At 38.9% G+C, this 19,964-nt stretch overlaps 1 protein-coding gene across 1 annotated transcript; it reads left to right on the top strand.

The window, feature by feature from the left end:
* The first annotated feature begins 57 nt into the window (after window positions 1-57).
* Window positions 58-17,996, top strand: LOC128243818 (furin-like protease kpc-1). Its single transcript, XM_052961784.1, has 13 exons — window positions 58-236; window positions 501-716; window positions 1,103-1,216; window positions 2,000-2,143; window positions 2,505-2,596; window positions 2,793-2,890; window positions 3,160-3,350; window positions 4,698-4,889; window positions 6,369-6,481; window positions 6,804-6,910; window positions 15,218-15,332; window positions 15,596-15,891; window positions 16,304-17,996. The coding sequence occupies exons 1-13, from the start codon at window positions 87-89 to the stop codon at window positions 16,534-16,536; spliced, it is 2,061 nt and encodes a 686-aa protein (XP_052817744.1). The 5' UTR covers window positions 58-86; the 3' UTR covers window positions 16,537-17,996.
* Window positions 17,997-19,964: the final 1,968 nt, after the last annotated feature.

The raw sequence follows: 19,964 nt of genomic DNA, 5'->3' as shown, positions 1-19,964 counted from the left end.
TTAACTTATACAAAGTCCAAAGTGTATTAAAAATGAATTTTGTAAAGATGTATCCGAAATGTAATGTGTTTTCATCGATTTGTCTTATGTTGTTCCTTGTTGGAAATGCTAAAGGATGTATCGACTATGATTTGGACTTGATATACAGTGATAAAATTCTAGTTAAATGCCACTCAGACGATTTCAAAACTGTCAGGAGAAATTTCATTCGCTACAATGTGACATACGTGTATAAGGCAAGTATTACGTACCTTTATCATAATTTCAACTGATTACATATAAGGATTGGTTACATTTTCTATGCATGTATGCTGTATGAACGCAGTAGGGTTCGCAGGAATGCGTTCCATTACACATGTTTGGCAGACTCATTCAGTCTGATAGATAAAAAAGTATAAACTCATTGAACGGCCTTTGAATAGTCAAAAATATTTGTCCGATTGATCTATTGCCTTAGACCGATAGGTTTTGACAACAATATGTGTGTTGCATAATTGTAGGTGACCCACAATGTGTTTGCGTTTAACATATGGATGGCGGTGACACAAGAATCTAGTGAAATAGGACTCAATGCTCAACGAGAACGTAATGAAGCAGACCTCAAGGATCCACGCGAATTTAACATAGCCGAGCTCAAGGCTTCACGAGAACTTAATAAAACAGAGCTTGAGGCCTTATACATATTTGGTGGAAAAGACGCTTTTGGAAATAATCGGGTGTGTATACTTAAAAAAACATTTTGCAGTATAAAACATAACTCAATTGTTTTGTATTTGCTTTAAGATAAAGCACTGTTAGTATTATGACATTAGATATTAAACCGCTCAATAACAAGATATCAAATATTATTATATCACGCGTTGGACGCGACTGAATCAGTTTTAAAGATTAGGCAAGAGTATATCATTCAATGAACAAGTATGTACTTTGTAATATTGTAGGGAAGATGTTTAAGCATTCATGTAACTCCAAGTGACTAATTCAAACGAAAACAATATCTCTTTTTTAAATAATAACAATAAGGGGCCATTCCGTTAATAGTTGACGAATAAGATTGAAATGCTATTAGGTAAATCACACTGCATTGTTTATATGGTTACAGGTAAAGTACATTCAACAAGGGGAACAGTTGTTCCCGAATCCGCACGTACCACCGCTTGAGAGGCATACCCGGGATACACGAACTATTTTTGAAGATAACCGGCAAAGGCAACACGTACGGCCATTTTTATATTACCACATTTGTGTTCTAGAACATGTTATAATACTCGAAGTTTTTAAAGCTCAAAGAAAAAAAGTAAAGAAAATATAAACAGTATGTTCTTGTACAAAGTATATTAGTTTTTACTGTTTTTAAAACGTAAGTGGTTTAAGCTCAAACTTAGTCTACTTATTTCATGCAACTATTGTAACATTCATTGGTTGCCCCTATCGGGGAATGTGCTGCACGAATATGAGAGTCAGCAGGTAAAAGGTCATGGTCACGGTTTTTTAACTTTGCCCGCATAACAAACGGTTTGTTCATTAAACTCTACTAGTATACAAATTGCTATTGACCATAAGATGACCTTATTGGTTTCAGGCAAGTAGGTTAAAGGGTCGAGTTCATTGTAGCTGATTTTTCAAAACACATTCATGCAGTCTTGCAAATGTTTCTGACAACGCTGCACTGAAGGGGTCTCTGGGTGTAAGCACTGTATAACCTGTTTTGTGATTAGTTATAGTAGACTCACTAAACTTCAATGCGTCTAATTAATTCATGATATAAGAATCATAAGACTGTGTGTATGATCGCCACACCCCTGTTAGCCAAATTGTGAGAGTTGGAACTACATGCTACTTACTTGATTTGAAAAGGAGCATTTTATTTCTCTATAATAATAATAATAATAATAATAATAATAATAATGATAATAATAATAAAAATACTTTTTGTAAGGTCAAAATAATTATCAATTGTATAATTGATTTGATGTGAATCATACTGTGTGATCCACAGTCTGGCTTAGTCTGTTCGCCGTTCTACGATCCCGTGCACCACATCGAGGACGCCTGGAAGGCGGGTTACACTGGCAAGCACATCGTCATTGGAATAGTGGACGTCGGCATAGACGGGGACAACCAAGAGCTGAAAAAAAATATTGTATGTTGATATATAGCTCCTTATCTTCATTAATAATGGTGATCGATTATGAAATCTTGGAATATGTCACAAATGAAATTTGGCATAATAACTTTCCAAATGACAAAGCAACAGAACATCTTTAGCATATTTACAATCGGTATAATCATCGTTTTAATGATAACCATGCTAATTTGTATAAAACTGTACTGCATATTTTGATACTTCTCTTTTAAAAAACACACATACACAATTACAAATATTTAAGTTATTCCGTGCATCTGTCATTTAGTACATTTAATCATCAAATTACATTAAGATATTACATCATTTCAATGTTACTAAATGTTCTTTGTTTGATGTCTGTGTTGTATCCTTGTAGGCTGTTGAATACTCACACAACTTTGTGGATAACAACAATAACTATTCACCGGAGTATTATGGAAATTATCCTGAATTAAGCACACTCACAAAGTAAGAAAATACAATTGAAATTCAACCATTATTTGTTAACTTTTTAAGTTATGGCACTTTTTCATTTGGAAATAAGGTTACTTTAGTAAATACATTTGTATCGCTATTTAAGTGAGACTTTCTTATTATCAATTTTAATATTAATCGTTTTAATATTATACAATTAATGATGTGTAAACTTGAATTCCTTGTGCAGCCATGGTAATGCTTGTGGGACCGTGGCCGCTGGCGTTTGCAGAAATACAACGTGTGATCCCTGCAGCTGTGGTGTTGCCAAGGATGCAAAAATAGCTGGTACGTTACAATAATATGGAATGTGAGTATAGGGTAAAGTTAAAACTATGTGTTCCTCAAGTGGAGATTAGTAGGCGTATATAAGAATCAACGTGTCGAGAGTCTGTAGGTCATGTTTTGTGTCTAAATAAAATATCCTGAATTACAATAGTGTCTTCAATATTATGGTGATACATAGAGGGACACCCGAAATAGTTAAACTTAGTTAAAATACGAGTAAAATGGTGTCATATTGTAAAATAATGAATTATGTTCTATACTTTTCAAAGTACTGAAAACTGGCAAGGTGATGCAATTCAAAAATTGGCCCTATCCCGCGATGGAATCCTCCGCGTATGCCGCCGCCCTTGCGTACAAACACAACCATATCGCCATTTATTCATGTAGCTGGGATTTCAACAAGCCTTTTACCAAACTTGACTTTGCATCAGAAAAGGCTCTTTTCAAAGGATATAAGGAAGTAAGTACCCACAATATAGAAATATCCAAACCCGCGGTAATGCATCGTCTGATATCCATTACAAACCCAATTCAGTGTATTTTTTAGTTACACACCTTTTGGTAATATAAATATAGTTATCAAATAGTTTATCTTCAACGCGATTGTTTTAACTTAATAAGTTTGTTCATGATTAACTGATACTTGAATGGAAAGATAACGTGGAAAATGACAATTTATCGGAGGTAATCGCATAGTATACTAAATTTGATACATGTCTTTTACTTGTTTATTTCCTGAGGCCGAATTAAGTTAGCCACTATGCACACCTTTACTACGTTTAGTATTCGAGACTTGGCTCGTAAAGGTTTCGACTCATTTCGTATTGATAACTTCATAAATGTTTGACACCATCTATTTTTAATGTAGTTTTTAAAATTAATCTATTTTTTGTGTACTCTCCTTGTTTGTAAAATGATGCATTTATTATTAAACAATAAGATGGTTAGTGTGAGTTTTGTTCAATGGATGTCTTTGAATAAATGCATTATACCTTTTAAATGTTAACAGCTGGTGCCTGTTTTGGCTAATGAGTACTTAAATTTACTTCATCATATTATATGTTAATTTTTACTTTATTCTTCATTGCTTTAAATTTGATAAAGGCTATGATCAGGCTTATATTTTAATGTTTGAATTATTGAAAAATATTTAGACAAGTGGGTAGTTATGCGCACATATTTTAAACCCTCAGTTAAAGCTGCACTTTCACAGATTGAACGTTTTGACAACCTTTTTATTTTTTGTCTTGGAACGAGCGAATTTTTGCGAAAATCCATGGAACCCAGTTATATAAGACTGCTGACAAAAAATAAGATCGCAGATTTTTATATCTAAGTTCAAAAATTTATTTTTTATGCATTTTTCTTAAACCGTTAGCAACGGTTTAAGCCATAAAACATTAATTTTAGAATGGAAATATGAAAATCTACGATCTGAGTTTTTGTCGGCAATCTTATGTTATTGGTTTGCAGATATTTACGCAAAAATTTGCTCTTTCCAAGACAAAAAAATAAAAAAAAGTTGTAAAAATGGTAAATCTGTGAGAGCGCAGCTTTAAGTCGTGTTCCATTGAACTTCTGTTCCATGGCGGTTATCCCAACATTAAAACTATAATGATGCATATGTGGACCGTTAATTCCATTCGTACGTTTGTTTCCCTTGTTCGGTGTCGTTTAGTTCCTTACGCTGTGCCACTTGTGTCTTTGGCTTATATTTGAATATCTTTTTCCTGGCTTGTCCCTGTAGTTTTTATTGTATTATTGAGAAATGTGCTTTGATCTCCAGTAACAGGAATGTTTATTTTAGGGCCGTAAAGGTCTGGGTTCAATATACGTGTTTCCAGCAGGGAGACCAGGTAATGGATTTTCAAACAGTCTTTATACGATTGCTGTGAACACTATCGGTGTCAACGGGACTTTGCCCGGCCGCCGAGACATCAACACGGCAACTCTCGTCTCTGCCTTTGGTGATGGAAATACTCGCTATGACTCCGGGATGGTAATAAGGCCATTACATTTTTTTCATATTGTGACGCAGAATATTGTTTTAAAAATGTGATGTAATTTTGGCTATGTGTTATTAATTGCTCAGTTTTGTAAAAAGAAATTAGTTTTTGTTCATAATAAAATTCTCTGGATAAAATGATGTTTATTTAACAAAATCCAAATGTTTTTACAACTGAAATGAATGATTATTTAATGGCCAAATATATCACAATTAAACTTAATAGTAAGTTTAGTATTGACATAGGTTTTAAAATAATCAACATTTTCTATCCGTATTTGCTCAGTTTAATATCAAAAACAGCAGAATTAAATTTGATTTTGACCTTATTATCATGGTGATTTGAAGAATATTATATTTATAAATCCAATAAAGTTCTTGGCAGGCAAGTAATGTTTGAGAGGGAGCAAATCACACACAAAAACATTTACCAGTAGCTGTTATAAATATTTCAACAGCTAACACGTTCGCAGTCCAAAACGACCAACTTGTTAAAACGACTTTCACTAAAGCACTATTAGTTTATAGCACACCAACAAAACGTAAATCAAAACACGATCTTTCGAATTTTAAAGATACACACTTACCCCTTAATAAGATTTGCCACAATAAAGAAGACGAATGTTTATGCTAGGCAACAAAGACGCGGCTGAATGGGTTTTATTGAATATGATACGTGAAAAATATCGATACCCAATTGGCTCAATAGAGTCATGTGACAATATATACAATTGTTAACATTCCGAATAAACACGGACATAGCCGAACTATGACGGTTTAATCAACTTTCTAGATCGTAGTTACTCGGTCGTCTCCGACATGCGTAAATTATTTAGACTGGTACCTTGCATTATCACCGATAAAAAATTTGGTGTCGGGTCGATTCGGCCGAGATATCATTTCGGCCTGGTCCTTTTCGGCCTACTTTTATTCAGTAATGTTTGTTTTAAATCGTGTGAATTACGCTTTGAACTTTCATTTTATATCAGTTAAATTTAAATTGTGTTGATTTCGTTATTGCGACTTATATTTGTTAGTATAATCGTGTGAATTAAGCTTTGTACTTCCATTTTATATCACTTAAATTTAAAATAGTCAATTAATGTCGTGTTAAGGCACTTATATTTGTTATCAAATGCATAAATTAAACTACTATTCACAATATGCCCGTAAATTCTCACATGCTTATTTACTACCACAGCGTGTATATAAATCGTTTTCACAGAAAGTAAATTTCTAAAATAACGAACTCGTATGACCGATCATATAATAAATTTGCGCTTTCTGCTGTTAAATACACCGTTACAATCTTGTTTTCAGTAATAGATATTGTCCATAATTGCATTATTTAGTAAGTACTTAGAGGTTTATCACTCAAAATATATGTTTGTTATGCATGTGTATGTATTGCTTTTGAATAAGAGTATCACTTTAAGAGTTATTACGTTTTTTCCCCTGATATTAATACTGCAGTGGACAACTATGCATAGCCAGCCAAATACTTCTCGATGCTCCAACAAGTTCTCTGGTTCATCATCTGCAACGGCGTTGGTGTCAGGAATAATAGCGATAGCTCTGCAGGCAAAGTATCTAGATTTTATTGATGTCCTCGATTGTTGAAATGTATATAGTTTATGATTACGTCGTTTTTTTGATTGGTGCAATATACTTTTAGATACATATTGGTTGATCTTTCAGTATTTGTTATATAGAGTTAGGCTCTGAGGCATTAAAATCGTCAATGTGCCTGGTGTGTTGGTTCAATATATTATTAGATAAATATTAGTTGATCTTTCAGTATTTGTTTTATAGAATTAGGATCTGTAGCATTAAACTAGCCAATGTGCATGGTGTATTGGTGCAATTGACAGCATTTTCCAAAACGTGTTTATGTGTTCTATATTCCAGTCCAAAACTTACTGTTAGAGACATAAAACATATCCTGGTTGAATCTTCTAATTATACTGGACTTGAGGAAACTCCAAATTTTAAGCAAAATGCAGCTGGAAAGTTTTGTGAGTATCTTACAAGATCATGTGGCGTATGTATTCCTTATAAATAAATGTGAGGTTAAGTACTCGGCATCCGGTTTAACCCTTTTCGTTTCACTGCGGTAGCTCCAACATTTATTGATAACGATAGTTAAATATTTGTGTCTGTTGTCTTGTGATGTCGAGTGTCTTTCATTGAATGTAAGTTGTCTTATGACGTTGTGTGTGTGTCTTGTTGAATATATATTGCATTATGACGTTGTGTGTGTCTCGTTAAGTGTCTGTTGCATTATGACGTTGTGTGTGTCTCGTTAAGTGTCTGTTGCATTATGACGTTGTGTGTGTCTCGTTAAGTGTCTGTTGTCTTGTAACGTTGTGTGTCTCTCGTTCAGTGTCTGTTGTCCTGTGACGTTGTGTGTGTCTCGTTAAGTGACAGTTGTATTTTGACGTTGTGTGTGTCTCGTTAAGTGACTGTTGTATTTTGACGTTGTTTGTGTCTCGTTCAGTGTCTGTTGTCCTGTGACGTTGTGTGTGTCTCGTTAAGTGTCTGTTGCATTATGACGTTGTTTGTGCCTCGTTAAGTGTCTGTTGCATTATGACGTTGTGTGTGTCTCGTTAAGTGTCTGTTGTCTTGTAACGTTGTGTGTGTCTCGTTCAGTGTCTGTTGTTCTGTGACGATGTGTGTGTCTCGTTAAGTGTCTGTTGCATTATGACGTTGTTTGTGTCTCGTTAAGTGTCTGTTGCATTATGACGTTGTGTGTGTCTCGTTAAGTGTCTGTTGTCTTGTAACGTTGTGTGTCTCTCGTTCAGTGACTGTTGTCCTGTGACGTTGTGTGTCTCTCGTTCAGTGACTGTTGTCCTGTGACGTTGTGTGTCTCTCGTTCAGTGACTGTTGTCCTGTGACGTTGTGTGTCTCTCGTTCAGTGTCTGTTGTCCTGTGACGTTGTGTGTGTCTCGTTAAGGTATGTTGTCCTGTGACGTTGTGTGTCTCTCGTTCAGTGTCTGTTGTCCTGTGACGTTGTGTGTCTCTCGTTCAGTGTCTGTTGTCCTGTGACGTTGTGTGTCTCTCGTTCAGTGACTGTTGTCCTGTGACGTTGTGTGTCTCTCGTTCAGTGTCTGTTGTCCTGTGACGTTGTGTGTGTCTCGTTAAGTGTCTGTTGTCCTGTGACGTTGTGTGTCTCTCGTTCAGTGTCTGTTGTCCTGTGACGTTGTGTGTCTCTCGTTCAGTGTCTGTTGTCCTGTGACGTTGTGTGTCTCTCGTTCAGTGACTGTTGTCCTGTGACGTTGTGTGTCTCTCGTTCAGTGACTGTTGTCCTGTGACGTTGTGTCAGTGTCTGTTGTCCTGTGACGTTGTGTGTGTCTCGTTAAGTGTCTGTTGTCCTGTGACGTTGTGTGTCTCTCGTTCAGTGTCTGTTGTCCTGTGACGTTGTGTGTCTCTCGTTCAGTGACTGTTGTCCTGTGACGTTGTGTGTCTCTCGTTCAGTGACTGTTGTCCTTTGACGTTGTGTGTGTCTCGTTAAGTGTCTGTTGTCTTGTAACGTTGTGTGTCTCTCGTTCAGTGACTGTTGTCCTGTGACGTTGTGTGTGTCTCGTTAAGTGTCTGTTGTCTTGTAACGTTGTGTGTCTCTCGTTCAGTGTCTGTTGTCTTGTGACGTTGTGTGTGTCTCGTTAAGTGTCTGTTGTCTTGTAACGTTGTGTGTCTCTCGTTCAGTGACTGTTGTCATGTGACGTTGTGTGTGTCTCGTTAAGTGTCTGTTGTCTTGTAACGTTGTGTGTCTCTCGTTCAGTGTATGTTGTCCTGTGACGTTGTGTGTGTCTCGTTAAGTGTCTGTTGTCTTGTAACGTTGTGTGTCTCTCGTTCAGTGACTGTTGTCTTGTAACGTTGTGTGTGTCTCGTTAAGTGTCTGTTGTCCTGTGACGTTGTGTGTGTCTCGTTAAGTGTCTGTTGTCCTGTGACGTTGTGTGTGTCTCGTTCAGTGACTGTTGTCTTGTAACGTTGTGTGTCTCTCGTTCAGTGACTGTTGTCTTGTAACGTTGTGTGTCTCTCGTTCAGTGACTGTTGTCCTGTGACGTTGTGTGTCTCTCGTTCAGTGACTGTTGTCCTGTGACGTTGTGTGTGTCTCATTAAGTGTCTGTTGCATTATGACGTTGTGTGTGTCTCGTTAAGTGTATGTTGCTTTATGACGTTGTGTGTGTCTCGTTACGTGTCTGTTGTCTTGTAACGTTGTGTGTCTCTCGTTCAGTGACTGTTGTCCTGTGACGTTGTGTGTGTCTCATTAAGTGTCTGTTGCATTATGACGTTGTGTGTGTCTCGTTAAGTGTATGTTGCATTATGACGTTGTGTGTCTCTCGTTCAGTGACTGTTGTCCTGTGACGTTGTGTGTGTCTCGTTAAGTTTATGTTGCATTATGACGTTGTGTGTGTCTCGTTAAGTGTCTGTTGTCTTGTAACGTTGTGTGTCTCTCGTTCAGTTACTGTTGTCCTGTGACGTTGTGTGTCTCTTATTAGGTGTCTGTTGTCTTATGACGTTGTGTGTCTTTCGTTAAGTGTATGTTGTCGTATGTCGGTATGCGTCTCTCTGTTGTCTGAAGACAAGTTTATGTTGACTAATGACGTTGAGTGAATCTCTTGATGAGTGGCTGTTGTCTTATGATGTTAAATGAGTTACTCGATGAGTGTTTCTTGTCTTATGACGCTGATTGAATCTCTTGTTGAGTGGCTGTTGTCTTATGACGTTGAATGAGTTACTCGATGAGTGTCTCTTGTCTTTTGACGCTGATTGAACCTCTTGATGTGTGGCTGTTGTCTTATGACGTTGAATGAGTTTCTTGATGAGTGTCTCTTGTCTTGTGACGCTGAATGAATCTCTTATAGAGTGTTTGTTGTCTTATGACGTTGTGTGTATGCCGCTGATTTTCTGTTGTCTAATGACGTTGTGCGTCTATCGTTGATTGTTTGTTGTCTAATGCCGTTGTGTGTCTGTCGGTGATTGTCTCTTGTCTTATGAGGTTATGCGTTTTCTGTTGATTGTATGTTGTCTTATAACGTTGAGTGGATCTCTCGCTGATTGTCTGCAGTCTTTAGACGTTGGGGGAGTCTATTGACGAGTGTCTGTAGGCTTAAGACGTTGAGTTATGCGTCTGTCGATGAGTGTCTATAGGCTTAAGACGTTGAGTTATGCGTCTGTCGATGAGTGTCTGTAGGCTTAAGACGTTGAGTTATGCGTCTGTCGATGAGTGTCTGTAGGCTTAAGACGTTGAGTTATGCGTCTGTCGATGAGTGTCTGTAGGCTTAAGACATTGAGAAGTGCGTCTGTCGATGAGTGTCTGTAGGCTTAAAACGTTGAGTAGTGTGTCTGTCGATGAGAGTATGTAGGCTTAAGACGTTGAGTAGTGCGTCTGTCGATGAGTGGCTGTAGGCTTAAGACGTTGAGTTATGCGTCTGTCGATGAGTGTCTGTAGGCTTAATACGTTGAGAAGTGCGTCTGTCGATGAGTGTCTATAGCCTTAAAACGTTGAGTAGTGCGTTTGTCGATGAGAGTATGTAGGCTTAAGACGTTGAGAAGTGCGTCTGTCGATGAGTGTCTGTAGGCTTAAGACGTTGAGTAGTGCGTCTGTCGATGAGTGTCTGTAGGCTTAAGACGTTGAGTAGTGCGTCTGTCGATGAGTGTATGTAGGCTTAAGACGTTGAGAAGTGCGTCTGTCGATAAGTGTCTGTATGCTTAAGACGTTGAGTTATGCGTCTGTCGATGAGTGTCTGTAGGTTTAAGACGTTGAGTAGTGCGTCTGTCGATGAGTGTCTGTAGGCTTAAGACGTTGAGAAGTGCGTCTGTCGATGAGTGGCTGAAGGCTAAATACGTTGAGTAGTGAGTCTGTCGATGAGTGGCTGAAGGCTAAATACGTTGAGTAGAGCGTCTGTCGATGAGTGGCTGTAGGCTTAAGACGTTGAGTAGTGCGTCTGTCGATGAGTGTATGTAGGCTTAAGATGTTGAGTAGTGCGTCTGTCGATGAGTGGCTGAAGGCTAAAGACGTTGAGTAGTGAGTCTGTCGATTACTGTCTTTAGGCTTAAGACGTTCAGTAGTACGTCTGTCGATGAGTGGCTGAAGGCTAAAGACGTTGAGTAGTGCGTCTGTCGATGAGAGTATGTAGGCTTAAGACGTTGAGAAGTGCGTCTGTCGATGAGTGTCTGTATGCATAAGACGTTGAGTAGTGCGTCTGTCGATGAGTGTCTGTATGCTTAAGACGTTAAGAAGTGCGTCTGTCGATGAGTGTCTGGAGGGTTAAGACGTTAAGTAGTGTCGATGAGTGTCTGTAGGCTTAAGACGTTGAGTAGTGCGTCTGTTTATGAGTGTTTGTAGGCTTAAGACGTTGAGAAGTGCGTCTGTCGATGAGTGTCTGCAGGCTTAAGACGTTGAGTAGTGCGTCTGTCGATAAGTGTCTGTATGCTTAAGACGTTGACAAGTGCGTCTGTCGATGAGTGTCTGTAGGCTTAAGACGTTGAGTAGTGCGTCTGTCGATGAGTGTCTGTAGGCTTAAGACGTTGAGTAGTGCGTCTGTCGATGAGTGTCTGTAGGCCTAAGACGTTGAAAAGTGCGTCTGTCGATGAGTGTCTGTAGGCTTAAGACGTTGAGTAGTGCGTCTGTTTATGAGTGTCTGTAGGCTTAAGACGTTGAGAAGTGCGTCTGTCGATGAGTGTCTGTAGGCTTAAGACGTTGAGAAGTGCGTCTGTCGATGAGTGTCTGTATGCTTAAGACGTTGAGTAGTGCGTCTGTCGATGAGTGTCTGTAGGCTTAAGACGTTGAGAAGTGCGTCTGTCGATGAGTGTCTGTATGCTTAAGACGTTGAGTAGTGCGTCTGTCGATGAGTGTCTGTAGGCTTAAGACGTTGAGTAGTGCGTCTGTTTATGAGTGTCTGTAGGCTTAAGACGTTGAGTAGTGCGTCTGTCGATGAGTGTCTGTATGCATAAGACGTTGAGTAGTGCGTCTGTTGATGAGTGTCTGTATGCTTAAGACGTTGAGTAGTGCGTCTGTTGATGAGTGTCTGTATGCATAAGACGTTGAGTAGTGCGTCTGTTGATGAGTGTCTGTATGCATAAGACGTTGAGTAGTGCGTCTGTTGATGAGTGTCTGTATGCATAAGACGTTGAGTAGTGCGTCTGTTGATGAGTGTCTGTATGCTTAAGACGTTGAGTAGTGCGTCTGTCGATGAGCGTCTGTATGCTTAAGACATTGAGTAGTGCGTCTGTCGATGAGTGTCTGTAGGCTTAAGACATTGAGTAGTGCGTCTGTCGATGAGTGTCTGTAGGCTTAAGACGTTGAGAAGTGCGTCTGTTGATGAGTGTCTGTAGGCTTAAGACGTTGAGTAGTGCGTCTGTCGATGAGTGTCTGTATGCTTAAGACGTTGAGTAGTGCGTCTGTCGATGAGTGTCTGTATGCTTAAGACATTGAGTAGTGCGTCTGTCGATGAGTGTCTGTATGCTTAAGACATTGAGTAGTGCGTCTGTCGATGAGTGTCTGTAGGCTTAAGACGTTGAGTAGTGCGTCTGTCGATGAGTGTCTGTAGGCTTAAGACGTTGAGTAGTGCGTCTGTCGATGAGTGTCTGTAGGCTTAAGACGTTGAGTAGTGCGTCTGTCGATGAGTGTCTGTATGCTTAAGACATTGAGTAGTGCGTCTGTCGATGAGTGTCTGTATGCTTAAGACATTGAGTAGTGCGTCTGTCGATGAGTGTCTGTAGGCTTAAGACATTGAGTAGTGCGTCTGTCGATGAGTGTCTGTATGCTTAAGACGTTGAGAAGTGCGTCTGTCGATGAGTGTCTGTATGGTTTAGACGTTGAGAGGTGCGTCTGTCGATGAGTGTCTGTATGCTTAAGACATTGAGTACTGCGTCTGTCGATGAGTGTTTGTATGCTTAAGACGTTGAGTAGTGCGTCTGTCTATGAGTGTCTGTATGCTTTAGACGTTGAGTAGTGCGTCTGTCGATGAGTGTTTGTATGCTTTAGACGTTGAGTAGTGCGTCTGTCTATGAGTGTCTGTATGCTTTAGACGTTGAGTAGTGCGTCTGTCGATGAGTGTCTGTAGGCTTAAGACGTTGAGTAGTTCGTCTGTCGATGAGTGTCTGTAGGGTTAAGACGTTGAGTAGTGCGTCTGTCGATGAGTGTCTGTATGCTTTAGACGTTGAGTAGTGCGTCTGTCGATAAGTGTCTGTAGGCTTAAGACGTTGAGTAGTGCGTCTGTCGATGAGTGTCTGTATGCTTAAGACGTTGAGTAGTGCGTCTGTCGATGAGTGTCTGTATGCTTAAGACGTTGAGTAGTGCGTCTGTCGATGAGTGTCTGTAGGCTTAAGACGTTGAGTAGTGCGTCTGTCGATGAGTGTCTGTAGGCTTAAGACGTTGAGTAGTGCGTCTGTCGATGAGTGTCTGTATGCTTTAGACGTTGAGTAGTGCGTCTGTCGATGAGTGTCTGTAGGCTTAAGACGTTGAGTAGTGCGTCTGTCGATGAGTGTCTGTATGCTTAAGACATTGAGTAGTACGTCTGTCGATGAGTGTCTGTAGGCTTAAGACGTTGAGTAGTGCGTCTGTCGATGAGTGTCTGTATGCTTAAGACGTTAAGTAGTGCGTCTGTCGATGAGTGTCTGTAGGCTTAAGACATTGAGTAGTGCGTCTGTCGATGAGTGTCTGTAGGCTTAAGACGTTGAGTAGTGCGTCTGTCGATGAGCGTCTGAAGGCTTAAGACGTTCAGTAGTGCGTCTGTCGATAAGCGTCTGTAGGCTTAAGCCGTTGAGTAGTGCGTCTGTCGATGAGTGTCTGTATGCTTAAGACGTTCAGTAGTGCGTCTGTCGATGAGTGTCTGTAGGCTTATGACGTTGAGTAGTGCGTCTGTCGATGAATGTCTGTAGGCTTAAGACGTTGAGTAGTGCGTCTGTCTATGAGTGTCTGTAGGGTTAAGACGTTAAGTAGTGCGTCTGTCGATGAGTGTCTGTAGGCTTAAGACGTTGAGTAGTGCGTCTGTTTATGAGTGTCTGTAGGCTTAAGACGTTGAGTAGTGCGTCTGTCGATGAGTGTCTGTAGGCTTAAGACGTTGAGTAGTGCGTCTGTCGATGAGTGTATGTAGGCTTAAGACGTTGAGTAGTGCGTCTGTCGATGAGTGTCTGTAGGCTTAAGACGTTGAGTAGTGCGTCTGTCGATGAGTGCTTGTAGGCTTAAGACGTTGAGTAGTGCGTCTGTCGATGAGTGTTTGTAGGCTTAAGACGTTGAGTAGTGGGTCTGTCGATGAGTGGCTGTAGGCATAAATCGTTAAGTAGTGCGTTTGTCGATGAGTGGCTGTATGCTTAAGACGTTGAGAAGTGCGTCTGTCGATGAGTGTCTGTAGGCTTAAGACGTTGAGTAGTGCGTCTGTCGATGAGTGTCTGTAGGCTTAAGACGTTGAGTAGTGCGTCTGTCGATGAGTGTCTGTAGGCTTAAGACGTTGAGTAGTGCGTCTGTCGATGAGTGTCTGTAGGCTTAAGACGTAGACGTTGAGTAGTGCGTCTGTCGATGGGTGTCTGTATGCTTAAGACGTTGAGTAGTGCGTCTGTCGATGAGCGTCTGTAGGCTTAAGACGTTCAGTAGTGCGTCTGTCGATGAGGTTCTGTAGGCTTAAGACGTTGAGTAGTGCGTCTGTCGATGAGCGTCTGTAGGCTTAAGACGTTCAGTAGTGCGTCTGTCGATGAGTGTCTGTAGGCTTAAGACGTCGAGAAGTGCGTCTGTCGATGAGTGTCTGTAGGCTTAAGACGTTGAAAAGTTTGTCTGTCGATGAGTGTCTGTAGGCTTAAGACGTTGAGTAGTGCGTCTGTCGATGAGCGTCTGTAGGCTTAAGACGTTGAGAAGTGCGTCTGTCGATGAGTGTCTGTAGGCTTAAGACGTTGAGTAGTGCGTCTGTCGATGAGCGTCTGTAGGCTTAAGACGTTGAGTAGTGCGTCTGTCGATGAGCGTCTGTAGGCTTAAGACGTTGAGTAGTGCGTCTGTCGATGAGTGTCTGTAGGCTTAAGACGTTGAGAAGTGAGTCTGTCGATGAGTGTCTCTAGGCTTAAGACGTTAAGTAGTGGGTCTGTCGATGAGTGTCTGTAGGGTTAATACGTTGAGTAGTGCGTCTGTCGATGAGTGTCAGTAGGTTTTTAAACGTTTAGTGAGTTGCTCGTTGAGTGCCTGTCTGATCTTGAATTTTTTATATTAGAAAAAATCATGGTTTAATTGTAGGTTGTTGTGTTAGTCTCTGTAATTACCATCTCTTGAATTATGAACTACGAGTCTAAAGTAATTTATACATTATATTTTTGCTTTGTTTACTTTGCAGATCACAGTGCATTTGGCTTTGGTTATCCAAATGTGATGAAAATGGTTCATCTCGCGCAACATTTTACATCTCTACCAAGTTTGGTGCACTACTCCGTATTTGTTGAGGATGACAGGTATTTGGTCAATTATCAATTTCTGCATAAAATCCATTTATATGCATATATATTGAATAAATCGTGTTTCAGATATATCACGTTAATTTACTTGTGTGTTATTAAACACTTTTCATAATGGTGACATCTAATTCAACTGGGCTGCGTGTTTATTATAAAAACTTCGTATAACATACTGTCAATTGAAGTGTAAATGTTATTAAAACATAGTCAAATCTCTTATGATTTTCTATATGCGATTTTTGGTGAATTTAATTATCTAGAATATATGGCGATAAGCGGATTGTGGACCTTTTTTCAAACAACGATATCGACATCGAGCAGATCACAGTTGATGTTTGGATGAAACTACCAAAAGAAGAGAACGTCTTATTGCATTTAATTTCCCCGAGTCGCACGCAAGCACTGCTACTGGATACAATTTTCAACATGCCTCCTGAAGACGTGGATGTGGACAGGCGTTTGCATGTCCACACAGTATTCCTGGTGAACGCATTTTGGGGTGAAGCAAGTTATGGAAATTGGTCATTGGAACTCCGTTTACAAAATAGACAATCCTGTAAGTGCATATGTGAAATAGCTATTTCACATAATTGACATATTCTGACAGTTTTCATTGTATTATTGTAATATATCGTATTATATTCTTTAATAACACACCAAATACAAGGATTCCCCGTTTATCCTAGATTACAACTGTTTAATACGCTTTATTCTCAGATAGGGTTATCTATAGTTTTTAATTTGTTTTGCAATATTATCTAGTTAAAAAGATTTTTTGTGGCTCCATTGTAACGAATACTGGTCGCTTATAAAATCACTTTTGAGAACCCACGTCCATTTGCAGTTTCATGAACAAATTCCCTTGGTGGGGCTCGAACCCACAACTTAGTGTGTATGAGGCGTATACGTATACCACTTATCACTCTTACCCTTTCAAAACAATATATACTTTGAACATAACATTTCAGTTCCCGAACATGACCTTGGAGCCATTAATATCACATTTTATGGAACACAGAAGGATAACCTGAATATAACCAACAACGGAAAAAGTACTAAAGAGTATGACCTTCAGAAAAACGGCGTTGTTAATAACGATCGAAAAGTAAAGGGCACTCAGAAGCACAAAAATAAAGTCATGAAAAATACATGTAATATAATACTAATAACTATTTTTAGCATAGTATTGTTTTTTAAATAATTTTAACTTTAGTTTGTTCCCTTTATGAACAATGAAGACATAAGGCTGAAGTAAAACAGGTGTAATGAAAGGAGAAATTGATTGCACAAAGACAGTTTCGCGGCACGTGCCTCAACAGCTGCAACAGTGGAATCCATCCGAAGTCGATGTCTCCATTAACTTTGAAGACCGTTTATGAGAGTGTCGTACTGCCTAAATCTCTGTTTGGTTGCGAGATATGGTACTTTTACCCAAAAGCAGATGTACAAAAGCTTGAAACAGCTCATAGGTATTGCATTAAACAAATGCAGACAATAAAGCTGAACAAAAGTTACAATTTTGCATTTAGTGCACTAATGATTTACCCTATTGAGTATTTTTAGACTATAGAAACTTACATTTTTGGGGCAATTATGTAGACTGCGGGCAACATATTTGGCTATGGAAATATTTAACCATAGACTTGTCAAGTATCACTGCTGTGGTAGACGGTCGGCTTTGTTCCGGACGTATTTTGTTTATTGATAAAATATTCATCATATAAATACATAGTGTCTTACGTGGAATACGCTACGTTCCCTTCTTCCTACGCTTGGAAAAGTACATGTATTCTCCAATATAAGGTGCTGAAAATGGAAGGCAAACAGTTTTTGACTCTGTGCTCCAACTTAATTCATGGTGGCTCTTTCCAAACATAACTACAACGGGAAAATATTCAATTTTATGGTTAGCGGCCAAATCATCTCCAAGACTGTTGTAGATGTGCTCATTTCTAAAGAACTTAAGTGCCTCATTTATGACTAGACAATACTCTCGCAACTTTGAAATGTGTCATTTTATGTGTGAAAGCCTGCCAAAACATATCATGTGCTACTGTTATAAGATCGATCATGTGAGGCAAACACTGTGGGAACATGTCTTTGACCTTAAAGGTGCGGTTTATTTTAGAAAGTTCATGACTCTAAGAGGGAGAGAACAGTGCCTGAATATTGAACGTTTCGGCAGAACTGTCAGATTGGAAATTGACTACTTGTGATTTAGCAAAGGTGCTTAAAAACATGTTTGAATTTTCGAATTATAACCTAGACTTACACATTAAGGCAGTGCATATATTGCCTCTAATGACAGCGCGTTTGCTAAGAATGAAATACTCTTCATTATATTGCATTTCGTGTCGTTGTGGTTGTTATTGCTTCTTATTGCTCAATTAATGTAATAACTGCTATATTTTACTGACTACTTATCTGTATATCTGTGCAGTTTAATTAGTGTTTCCTCAACATTAACGAGGGTGTCTATAGCATGGTGACATTCGGCATGTACTCCAATAGTTATTGTGTCATAAGATTGCATGTTTTAAAATCCACCGTATTCAATGGTTCTTAGTTTAATGTATTTGCAAAGAATAAAGCATTGATCATGCATAGTTTTTACGGATGCAGAATTTAAACTGTTTCTCATTAAATTAAGATCAACTTGGATATGCGAAACCTTTGTAATGTCTTCTTTTTTGGATGATTTCAAAGCGTCTGCAAATGCTTGAATAGCTTTCAAGGCCAGTGACGTATCTCTGTCTATCTTCTGAATGAACTCTGATTTAATTGCTTCTGCCTTTTCTCTGATTTCTTTTTCTTCTTCCTTTCCTATTTCTTTTATAGAATGCAAGAATTTTGAAGCCTTTTAATTACATGCCGTTAATGTGTCCCGCATTATATTCACTTCAACTGAAAATTCATGAATACCTTCTGCGTTTCACAAAGCTTGTGTCCTGAGAAACCACATGTTGAACAACAAAACACGTCATGGTCTTTACAATACATTGTCACAAGATTCCCATGTTCAGTACATTTATCAAACCCAAACATGTTGACAGCATTTCCTAGGGATCCTTCAGCTTCCAGTCGACAATGTTATGGCCAGACATGAAGGCAAACGCTTTGTGATAATTAGAACATTCCGAGCAATGGTACTCTTTGCAATCATGGCAATACTCTTGAGCAGCTGTAAGCATGTTATTCGTGGAACAAGGTTTACATTGTGGTATTTTTCTTCCCCCAACTGCATCAGCTGCCTCTTGGCTCTTTTCAGCGCCTGATTTAGAAGCCATTAAACCTGTAATGTTATAATCAATACAATATAGCTACAAAAGTTTCTTAGTTGTTTGACTGTTGAATTGCAACAACATTTCTTGCACATCGATATGAACCGCGAAAAGACGGAAGAGTTCATATGCCGTAAAGGAGAATTATGACGTCTCATATTTCTGTAAGTGAAAATAGTATGACGGTTCCCATGGTCTAACGTGTTAAGGGCCCTTGTTTTTTGGAAGTAATTTACGTTCTATTTTTAATTCGAAATTTGATTGGAAATTACAAACGGATATTTTAAATATTTACTTTCAGACCCATTTGTGATCGCCGCGGCTCAATTATACACGTGTTTCTTTTACTTTACATAGCAGGGACTGCCAATAAAAGTCTTCCCCTCTAAAATGTTTTTAAATCATGTTTTTTTCCACTATAATATGTTCATGTTATCTCTTGAAAATTCCCTTTGTACACGTTGTATTTCGACTGGGAGAAAAATATTCCTTAATATCCGATTAAGATATTGGCACGCTCGTAATAACCTTTGCAACGAAATTTGGTTTAAAACTATTTACATAAATTGTACAAAATAACAGTCTTAAGCAGGTGTTAATTAATGTTAAATGCACGCACCATGCTCAGCCGACGCGATCATTTGCTTTGGCAGTTTGTGTTGAAAATGTTTTATCCATTTAGTTGTCGTACGAACATTGTAAACGCTAGAAGCACTACACTGACGACTTGATAACGTTAATCTCACGTCAGCTGGAATTTGCATGTTGCTAGGCAATGCTTTCGCCCGTGAAATTCCTACGTGATGCGCTAAACGTCTGCAGACAATTGTATAAAACTTTGATATTATATATAAAGTTGTCCACAACAATATTTTGGCTAGTTGAATAGTCAAAACGAGTTTATGTGTTAGTGATTAAAAAGATGAATGATGACCAATCAATATACATTTTAGATACTTTGACCAAACCGAAGACTTCACCGGTTTTAAACAATTGATTGCAGATGTTTATGATTAGATACTGGCGTGACGTTAATTACCCAATTAAAATTAAAATAACTATGGTGTGACTGCGGATCAATGTGTGGTGCGTTTTGAATGACTGTCAAAATGCTTATGGTGGTTAATGTTTGCTATTTGTTCAATGCTCATTTTTACTTGTTGCGTTATGAGCTGCCAATTTCGAGAAAAAATCATGTTCTCGCCCTAGTAGCCGTTTTTGTTTCTTATTTATAAAAAGGGTTTCGTTTAAAATCGAAATTAGCATTTATTACTTGTAAAGACATTAATCAATAAAATAATGGTTTTTGCAGAATTTACAGCATTCACCTTTACGTTTACATNTCTGG

This window comes from Mya arenaria, chromosome 8 (genome assembly GCF_026914265.1).
Source record: "Mya arenaria isolate MELC-2E11 chromosome 8, ASM2691426v1".
Classification (NCBI taxonomy): Eukaryota; Metazoa; Mollusca; class Bivalvia; order Myida; family Myidae; genus Mya; species Mya arenaria.
Note: the sequence above shows the minus strand (reverse complement) of the source record. Positions and strands in the feature narration are given on the sequence as shown.

Coding starts and splice junctions, on each gene's coding strand:
- LOC128243818 (XM_052961784.1), top strand. CDS start 87: ATGTTGTTCCTTGTTGGAAATGCTAAAGGATGTATCGACTATGATTTG. Junction 3,351..4,697: donor TTTTCAAAGGATATAAGGAA/GTAAGTACCCAC, acceptor TGTTTATTTTAG/GGCCGTAAAGGTCTGGGTTC. Junction 15,892..16,303: donor TTTACAAAATAGACAATCCT/GTAAGTGCATAT, acceptor ATAACATTTCAG/TTCCCGAACATGACCTTGGA.